Source organism: Lytechinus pictus, chromosome 2, assembly GCF_037042905.1.
Source record: "Lytechinus pictus isolate F3 Inbred chromosome 2, Lp3.0, whole genome shotgun sequence".
NCBI classification, from domain to species: domain Eukaryota; kingdom Metazoa; phylum Echinodermata; class Echinoidea; order Temnopleuroida; family Toxopneustidae; genus Lytechinus; species Lytechinus pictus.
In genome coordinates this window covers 60,427,809-60,438,367 of record NC_087246.1, presented here as the reverse complement: position 1 = coordinate 60,438,367, position 10,559 = coordinate 60,427,809, and the positions used below count along the sequence as shown (strand labels likewise).

The 10,559-nt window shown below is 36.6% G+C and overlaps 1 protein-coding gene across 1 annotated transcript; it reads right to left on the bottom strand.

The window, feature by feature from the left end:
* Positions 1–16: 16 nt before the first annotated feature.
* On the bottom strand, positions 17–6,936 carry LOC129270194 (monocarboxylate transporter 12-like). The gene is made up of 4 exons (XM_054907598.2): positions 6,668–6,936; positions 4,227–4,367; positions 2,383–3,300; positions 17–1,531 (listed from the first exon to the last, which is right to left on the bottom strand). Exons 1-4 carry the CDS (start codon positions 6,870–6,872, stop codon positions 1,416–1,418), a joined length of 1,380 nt encoding a protein of 459 aa, XP_054763573.2. The 5' UTR covers positions 6,873–6,936; the 3' UTR covers positions 17–1,415.
* Positions 6,937–10,559: the final 3,623 nt, after the last annotated feature.

Sequence of the window (10,559 nt, the reverse complement as noted above, 5' to 3'; positions counted from 1 at the left end):
CTTTTATTTTTTTTTTGGACGGCGCCACTCGCTCGCAGACTTTTTACTTTCAAGTCGGAATCGAGTGACAGTACTAAAAAACACCACGACTACTGGGTTTAATAGATAAATTACAATATAATTGTTGTAACGGCAGCATAAGATTACAACATCTCCTCTGAGGTGAAAATTTGTCGTAGATTTTAATGCAAAATGTGTCTTTAAATTTGAATTTATTGGTTTCTTTATCAATAATTTTCAACATACAAAGCAGAAATACCAATTAACCACTTGTAACGGGTAATATCAATGTAAGTGGAACAAATCGAAGGCTTATATTAGCTTTATTATTATTACCATTGTTATCTATATATATTGTGATTTTTATTATCATTATCATTGTTATTATTATAATTATAATCATCATAACTATCAGCAGTAGTTTTTGTAGTAGTAGTAGTAGTAGTAGTAGTAGTAGAAGTAGTAGTAGACCGTAGGGCTCACAGGCCTAATTGATTTCCCATAGACTCGTGTGTTAAAGTGGCACTTAAGAAGAATTCATAAAAAATAAGGAGGAAATTCGAGGGTTGAATGTTTACTACCAGTGAATAGGATAAATGTCTGACATTCCATATCTGACCAGAAAAGGGTACCTCGACCGGCTCATTTTAAAAATAAATCAGCATTTATGAAGACTACACCTGACGGGACCAAATTCATCACTTGAGAGAGTAAAATGACCCTAATTCTTCCGCCAGTAAAAATATAGTTCTATAGTTCTATAGTATTACATTAATCTTTCCAATTTGGAAAAAGTAAGTTCAGTAGGTACCCTCCCTAGAATCAGTGTTAGATTGTCAGTCATATTCCTTCATTTTTGTCAATCATCAATATCAGATATAAAAATTGAGCAATGGGTTTGCTTGAATGAATATCTATGGCCTGCCAGTTGTGATTAGGCCCGTGCAACCCGTAAAGTAGCATCTATTGCATTACCGCCACCTTTTGTTCTAATGTAGTCAGTCAAAAAGTTTCGCTAGACATAGTTTGTAACAAAATAGCGCCTGGATGACATGAAATTTTAACCTTCTTGTTCTTCATGAAACCCCTCCTTTATTAATCTTCTTAACCTTAGTTTTTGAACTTTTTAACCTTTTAGCTATTAACACGACTTCTTCTATGGTTCTTCAAGGATTCATTGCATTACAGTTTTAAACTCAATATACATAGTTTGGTGACGTTCCCGTTGTAGAAGTTCCTTGTCATTTTCGGATTAATTGGTCATTATTACCGCTACTATTCTATCACTTTTAATGACGCACAGCTGTATGAAAGTCCAACCTCCGTAATATTAATCATATCATCTTATTCAAAATCCTGACTCGTATGCAAATTAAGTACTAAAAACCTAACTTATTTTGAGTGGACTTTTTATTTTATTTTTGTCGATAAATCAGCTTGAATATCATCAGATTGATTGTAGTGATGACGAGAAGCACACCGTACACAACAAACAACGTCCTGAACGAGGATGTGACGTCATAGATACAACCTGAAAGAAAGAAACGGTTCACGATTACATATCATTTCTGAAAAAAATCGAGTCTATCAAAAACCCATTAATTACTCTATATGGGTTAATTGAGATAATCATCAACTCTAGTACGCCTACAGTATTACATCATGCTTACTATGCGGTTTGATGCTCAGTAATTTTTTTTTTAACCAAGTGCACACCAATTTACCAATAACACCTATAGCATTTCCATTTATTTGAAAGCAGGATAAAATAGCATTGTAAATTAAATGCCTTGCTCACAGGCATAGGTGCCGCGGCCGGGGATCGAACCCCGGACTTTTTATGTATAGCCAGGCGCCTTAGACCACTCGGCCACGGCACCTAAGTTGGTTATTTATACACACACACACACACCCCACACAGTCGCTCACGAACAAACACACAGACAGACGCCTACAGGAAATTTGGATGCCCTATCAAAGAACATGTTGGCAAACATAGATGTATATATATATATATATATACATATATACATATATACATGCATATATATATATATATATGTATATATATTATGTATATATGTATATATATATATATATATATATATATATATATATAACTTTTGATTCGTCGAGATGGCGAGATGATTTTTTATACTTTTCATTGGTAACGTATCTCGCCTGTATGTTTACATACAAAGTTTAAAATGTAGATTTGGCGAGATATCGTATTTCGCAATCTCGACAATTAAGTCGATGGAATTTCAAAATTTTCATAAAATCCAGTATCTATAGCAGCTGATATATAGGTTATTTTGGTCTACAAGCAGCTGAATGCAATATGTACAAAAACGACGAGGGTTATAATGTATACAAAATTACCTGATATCACATCTCCCGATAGGTAACCTATGCCATATAAAAATGAATTTGCTGCAATAGCTCGAGGAATATTCTTTTGATCTCGAACTGATAGTTTCATCATCGCGTGTGGTAAACAATCAAATATAAAGATGGTAAAACCTTGAATGGACGCCATTACTGCAAGGAAAATATAGGTCGAACTCACGAAGTCGAGGAAAAATGAACTCGCACATGTAAAGCAAGCAAAACAGAAGATGATGGTATTGTCAAATTTAAAGTGAAGGAGAACTAAGTACAGGATGCGACCAAATGTACCGCTAATGCCTGCTATACTGGAGAGAAAGACGGCATTGGATAGGTTAATTCCCGCATCTTCTGCGTGGGGTACAAGGAACAGCACCCAAGCAGCATGTACAAAACATTGCAGGATCATTGATGGGGCGACGAGGGTGTACATGGGCTCCTGAACGAAGATAAAAGATTTCAGTTGGGCCAAAAATGAATTCCGTGAGCACCAGGGGCTAGTGTCACCATGGTCACCCAACGATCTCATCTTCTCTTCCTTCTTGGATTTTTCTTCGATTGTCTTTTGCAAGAATGTTGCCGTCTCTCTTCTGTCTGTTTGTTCTGATGTCGGGACTTTTATCAATGACTCTCCTTCTGCGTCGTCAGAAGAGTGTAAGTTATCCTGTCTCCCTTCCTGAGGTGGTCTGACGATTGCACCACAAACCACTGTGTGTAAAGCAATACCTCCCAGGATCAGAAACCCGCCATGGTATCCATAGACCTCCAGAGACCTCTCTGTGATGACAGGAACAAGAAAAGCACCGAACGTTCTCCCGAAGAGGGTAAGGGCGTTTGCAAAGATGAAAGATTTGGTAAAGAAGAGATTCATGGAAACCATTATCGGGAAATAGGTGAGGGCCATGCCAAAACCTAAAAAGACAAATAAAGAGGAATGCATTTGCCAGTCTGTTTTTATCTCTCTTTTTTTCCACAAAATCCTTCCCCAGGCGCTGCTCCTAAAGATATGAAAATAAATTAAAATGATCAGGAATACAGAATGGAAATATAGTACGATAGCGCCACTTTACGTGTCGTGAGGATGAAAACCTTAAAATAAAAAGTTTAATTTGCTTGTCAAATTTACCGACCAGAATGGATACATTTTCGGTGCCATGTACCCTAGAATAATAGTTTATTTCCAATACGTCTAATGCAAATTCGTCCAACTGCCAACTCGTCTACTATCATTTGGTCTACCATCAGGTCGTCCACTATCCACATGGTCTAATTACCAATTCGTCCACTCACTATTTCGCTTAATAAGCAGTCGGTCCAATAGTCATTTAGTCCATATACCATTTGGTCTAATTGGACTAAGGATTGTGCAAAATGAATAAAAATGAAATGGATATTAAATCAGATTGGCTTTGAGACGAAAGGGTGATTAGACGAAGTGATAATTGGACCAAATGGTTCTTGGACCAGATGGTTGTTAGACAAAATGTTGATGGACGGAATGGCATTAGACTAAATCAGAGTAGACCATAGGGTTAGTGAAGTGAAGTGTGGATTCTTCTTTCACCGGCCTCACATCGAAGCTAATCTCGTATTAAGGGCCGCGATTTAGAAAGTGTGTGTGGGTGTATGTGAGTGGGGTAGCACGTGTGCGCGGGTTTGTGTGTGGTTGAAAAAAAAATCACATTGGTAATTTTGACAATTTTGTTCTGCACGTTTGCTGAATTGTGGTTGTTCCGGCCCGAGTTTTATCAATTTTAAACAGTTTTACCAATCCAAACGTCAAATTCAAAATAATTTGAAAATTAATGCAAAATGTGCTTGAAAGAAGAAAAACATACCTGTTACAGCTAGCATCATTCCGAGTATATATATGGATGGAGCCCATGAAGCACAGATGGTTGGTAAGGCACATAACAAACCACCGATCATCGCCATGGTCCTGAGAGTCATTATCTTCATCAAGAATATAGTGATGGGGGCTAGAAAAATCATTAAAAAATTATCGATTAAAGTTTTGTTGAACTTTTGAAATACAATAAACACGAATGTATTTATGCTCTTGGAAAAAAGGCCTTCCAAAAGACTTGATCAAAAATTAGTCTCAAGCTTGAAGCATTTGAATAACCTATAAAATGGAAAATGAATATTTTGATCTTTAAAATGACATCGCTCCGAGGAATGAAATCCCTGACACCTTTTCCATTTTTTTCCTGTAACTCAATTTAATAATCACATTGTCTCAATTTACAAACTTGCTTTTTTTGTTTAGTCCCATACACTTTCTAAATAAACGATCATTGTAAGCTTGATTCAACAACTAAAGAATTTGCATCATATTTTTATCTTTGAATATGCTTTTAATATAATTTCGATAAATAACATTTATCACAACACAAAAAAAGTCCACTCAAACACAATATAGATTACACATATATAACACTGCTGAAATTTTGCAAATCATAACCAACAATTAACGTATTTTTGTCTATAGATATGATGATCTTGATAATGATAAAAAAAAATTATAATCTTCCAAGATAATCGAACATGTTTACAATACAACTAAAAGTGGTTTCAACTTCCCCACAATTGCTGTTGTTATTTACCACATGCCACTTAAATAAATTATATTTTTAGGGTAAAGTCTTGTTCAAAAAATTAAAACGAAATCGTCTCATGGTGTTATATACATTCGGATGCAACTGAAGTAAAATACATGATTCAAGTTAAAGGAAACTGGTAATGAGAAAAGATTAGACCAAAAAAGCTACAATGATTGGTTCTTCAGGTACCTCTGTACACAACAATGAATATATCTTTCTTGTGGGTAAAGAATCTAGAGTTATTTGTATTCCATTTTTAATGAAATCAAAATTCTTTCACTTTTTTCACATTGAGTAGATAATTTTTCTTAAACAGCTTATTCAACCAATAGACAGGAAAATACTTTTTTTTATATTATGTTACTGTTATTCCAAATAATTTCATTATCAATGTTTTTTTTTACTCCAAATAAACCAATATATCTTAACTTATGGCTCCAAAAGATCATTGTAAAAACAAGGTTAATTTGCTTTTGTACAAACATTATTCATATTTTTTTTATATGTATATTGTAATCATTGTATTCACCAATCTTAGATAACCAATAATTAAAAATCCGTGACGTCATACTAAACACCCGCATGTGAGTCGAATATGGTGCACAGTCTTACAATCACCATGTGCAAAATGTAAATGTTTCTACTAACATGTCACTTATATGCATTGATTACATCATCTCGTATATAGCTGATATATAAAGCCGTGGTAAAGATTACAAAAAGAGAGAATCAAGTTTAACACTCTAAACTTCCCAAATTGAAGTGAGAAATTAACAGTTTTTCATACGTTGATTCATTTAAGAAATTGGATTTTCATTTGAAAACATTAAGCAACCTCTGACGTGTGTTTTAATTTCTCAAAAATGGGTCTCTTTAAAACTTATTTGTACAAATTTGTGTATTGCCTATCGTAAAATCATAATCCTCGATTTTTTTTCTCGCACATTCCATGGTTGAAAAAGAAAATTTTCACAGATAAATATGCATTGAATGGTCCATTTCCTTTGGTAAGGATGGAAGGTCAGATTTTAATCAATATCACTGAACCTTGATAGTAGCTTTCAATACGGTTCAAAATAAAAACTTAATATCAACATTAATATGGAGATCTGTGAGATAAAATGGTTTGAGTTGTGGTTTAAAATACCCATGCATGTTATGTGTTTGCTTGTGCAGAGGTGTGTTTGAATCTATGTTAATGTCAATGTTAAGGTGCATGAAAACGAAAGAAATCGCTGAGAACTCGCTCATCACCACTGATAAAAATAGAACAGTGACTTTCAATATTGTGTCATTTTGCAACTTTTGAATTTTGACCTTGCCCCACATTTCAAAGCACTGCACCTCCATGCGAATCATAATCATATCATGTAGGGTATCATATTAAAGAAAATTAAATGATCCTTTGAAAGGTATCAAATAAGCATTGTGTAAAATTGGGAGTTGGGAGGAAATAATGGCTAAACTCAGATTTCCAAACTTTTTTGGAGGAGTTTATATATATACATCACATAGGCCTACCTTTATTCATTTAAATGTTAGAGATAAATATAGCTTCCGGACTGCATGAATTTAATGAAATATACATATTGTTTGAATACCGAATCTTGTAATCCAAGTGACTTCTATGATATACAATGTATAAAGTTAAAAATGTTAATGTTCAAAGTACTGACCAGTGAAGTACATCATCGTACTCGGTAGACCCAAAACGAAGGCAACAGTCTTGAAGTCGCTGTCGTATCGGTCGACGACATCGGGGAGTAGGACTCCAAACGACTTGCTTATCCCGCCATCGATGAAAAATAGTAAGAACTTACTTGAAATAATGGCATATTTCCAAGGGTCGGTTGAATCCTCAAGCAGGTTTCTCGCCATCATGAGAAAGAGTATCGCGTATATGTTACACGTAAAACGTCTCTGCTTGTGTGTTCAATAGTTGGATATCATCAAATTGATGGCACGCAAATTTGATGAATGGCTTTTATCAAATAGGCCTATATGCGCTCTGATGGGTATAAATAGAAATAGCATAGAGAAAAGAGATTGATGAGAAAAACAATCAAAATATTTTTGTAATGTGGAAGTGTATAGAATATCGCATAATGTTGATTAACGGTCAAAGTCTGAGGTTTTTTTTTCATATTTTGAAACATCATACTACATTTTGCCCAATTTCATGTATTATTTTGATATATATTTCGTCATTTACTATCCACGTTTTGTGATTAAATGAAATTGGAAGTAATACTAATTATCCATTTTCAACCCAAATCACCTTTCAACTTCCAATAAAACTTGCAGTATCACAGGTCACCACCAAAGCATTGGCGGCGGAAGCCAAAAAATGAAGGGGGGGTGTCCACCTGAAATTTTGGGATGGACAGAGGTAAAAAAATTGACAAGCACTTCTTTAGAAATTGAAAACTACATGAATCAATTTGCAGTTCTTTGTCACTCCACCCTTTTTTGGTTGTTTAAAATGTAGAGGATTTGGGTCAGGAAAAATTGTGTCAATCCAAAAAAATAAAGGGTTGCACGACAAAATGATGGTGATTTGGTTACATTTCTGCTATTCAGCATACCCAAGGGGTCCTGTCTAAGGTGAATGATACACGCAGCATACCCTCTGGTAAATCTTGGGGGTGCTTCAGCCCTAGTATCCACGCTAATGCTCATTAGGCTTCATTAGGCTTCAAATCTCATGAAAGCAATAGATTCTTGAATGTCACACGTTCGTGTATTTTCTCCCATCACATATTACGCTTGTTCTGTATTCTTGATTCGAGTATTTATTATCTTGACCCCTTTCATAAACCCAATTATGCGGATAATATCCACATAATTTGGTCGTAAAATCGGAGCGGGACCAGAGTTATCCGCATTATTTCGATGGTGCAATTATCCGCATAATAGCGGCATCGGGATCAGATTTTGACTTTATGAACGCATTTCCAAAGTAATGCGGATAATTGCCATGGTGCGGTCACAAGGCCACCCTTTTCCAATACAACCCCATCGGAGGGGGTGTGTGCAGTTGTCATGACAATTATCCGCCTTTTTCAGATCGGGCGCTCGTAAAGAATAGTGCGGATTATTTTCGGAGTTTGTGAATGCAATTTTTATTAAATTATCCGCATTACTCTGAGGCGGATAATTGGAGGATGGGTTTGTGAAAGGGGTATTGTTCATGATTACATAAAGTGCAATCGCTAACACTATTAAATATAACAATTTCTGATACGTCCTGATCAGTGGCGTACCTAGGATTTTCCACAGGGGGGGGCAAAATCGGCCGCCAAAAAAAAAAAAAAAAAGGTCTTCAAGCTCGTCAGGGGGGGGGGGGCATAAAAGGTCTTTCAAGCTCGTCAGGGGGGGCAGTGACATGTATTTTGTATGGGTTGTGGCTCGTCAGGGGGGGGGGGGCAGAGTGCCCCCCTGCCCCCCCCCCCCCGTAGGTACGCTAGTGGTCCTGATAGAGTTAGTATCCCAGCATATTGTAGTACCATTAGCATCTGGATCTTTGCATGCATGACTGCCTACGACACAGAAGGTATCCGGAAGGTCGTAAAATCTCAGTTACGGGTTAAACATTTAAAAACAATGAAAAAAAAAAGAATTACGTGATCGCAGAAGATTCCCACCCATCGTTCAACACACACACACACACACACACACACACACGCACGCACGCACGCACACGCACACACATGCGCATACCACCACCCTTCCTTTCACATTACACTTCACCTTGCATATATAATTTTCATTTATTTGATACACGATAAAACAGCAATGAGGATAAAATGCTTTGCTCAAGGGCATAAGTGTCGTGGCAGGAATCGAACCCCCGATCCTCGGATCTCCAATCAAGCGCCGCGCCCGCGCACCTTAGGCCATTCGGCCACGGCACCTCCACCACACACCACACACATGCACGCATCCTAAACACGTCATTTACATTTCCCCTCATGTTTTTCGTTGATCAACAATGGACAAGACTTACGGTCGTATTTTTATAATTATGTTTAAAAAAAAATGATTTTTTTTATTTCGAATTGGACAGTTATGTTGAGCCCTTCACCCGCGTGTGTGGGTGTGTGGACGGTGGTGTGTTTGTGGGAGAGGTGATGTGACGTGGATTTGTGGTGTGTATATGTATGTACGTGTGTGTGTATATGGATGGTTAGGTTTCTTTCTGCGCTCACAGAAGTTATTTTGCACACTTTGTATCGTTCTACACCCAGCAACTACGCGCAACTGTCTCGTAGTCAGTCATGCATGCAAGCATCCACATGAAAATGATATCAAATATATGGGGAGAATAACAATATCAAGACATATCAATAAATAAAAGATTTCATGTTCATACCTCAGACAAGGCAACTTCTAAACTGAAGGGAATATTTTTGTCTGGCCCACTCTGTCCAACCCCCAAAATGGGAAGAATCATATGATCATGATGTTGGGGGTGTGATCATTGGCGGCGGAAGCCATAAAAAAAAATTTTGGGGGGTCCACCTAAAATTATGTGATGGACACAGGTAAAAAATTGACAAGCAAAAAAAAAAAAAAAAAAAAAAAAAAAAGTTATCAACTAAAAATTAAGGGGGGACCGTCCCCCCACCTCAAATTTAGGGGGGGACCTGTCCCCCCGTCCCCCCCCCCCCCCCCGCTTCCGCCGCCTATGGATGTGATGCATTTATTACCCACGGATTCAAGACGTTCAGTAAAGATGAATAAATTTATATTTTCATGAACCATTTTCACTGCAAAAGAACCTACACTTAAACGATATCTCGCAATAAAAAAATACTGTTATATGCGTATATTCCCCAAAGGTCAGACAAACTTATGCATGGGAATACGGGCATACTGGTAGAATGCATAATTTTCGTGTCATTTGGCATCATGTGGCATATTATGATGAATGACTGTAGAAAATTCAACTACATGTATAGTCTCACTTCTATACGGCTACTCCTACTTTTACTACTACTTCTACTACTACTACTACTACGGACCACCACCACCAGCAGCCCCAGGACTACTACTAGTACTTCTACTATTAATATACTACTACTACTACTACTACTACGAAATACCGCTATCCAACCCGCCCCAAAATAATTACAATAAAACCAAAAATCATTTCAACTATACTATATCATTAATTTTTGTAGAAACAATCTCTCCTTGATTTACTTTCAACTGAGACATGAATTATTAGTCACTTTCGTTGTTAGCAAATCTTCTTATCAAATACATCCTTAGTCAAAATTGTTGTTGTCGCTGTTTTGTGACGCCTGTCGATCAGCATAATCAGTAATGAATTTAAAAATATAAATACTTATACATTGGACGATTCAATCTTCGATAGATTACCCGGTCTAAATCCCTATACGTACGTTGTTTAAATAATGAATCGGGTAATAACATTCCAACGAATAAAGTTGAAAATGAATTGGCTGCTTAAATACTGAAAATATAAATTAACGGAACCGATCTATCCAAATAAGTCATAATCGGGGTAATAACATTGAAGTAGGCCACGCCAAAAGACTATAC

What these genes read in the sequence shown, in the direction of transcription:
- LOC129270194 (XM_054907598.2), bottom strand. Translation starts at nt 6,872, where the DNA reads ATGATGGCGAGAAACCTGCTTGAGGATTCAACCGACCCTTGGAAATAT. An exon ending in TACGATGATGTACTTCACTG is followed by an intron (nt 4,368 to 6,667) that starts GTCAGTACTTTG and finishes TGATTTTTCTAG; the next exon opens with CCCCCATCACTATATTCTTG. An exon ending in ATCGGGAGATGTGATATCAG is followed by an intron (nt 1,532 to 2,382) that starts GTAATTTTGTAT and finishes TCTTTCTTTCAG; the next exon opens with GTTGTATCTATGACGTCACA.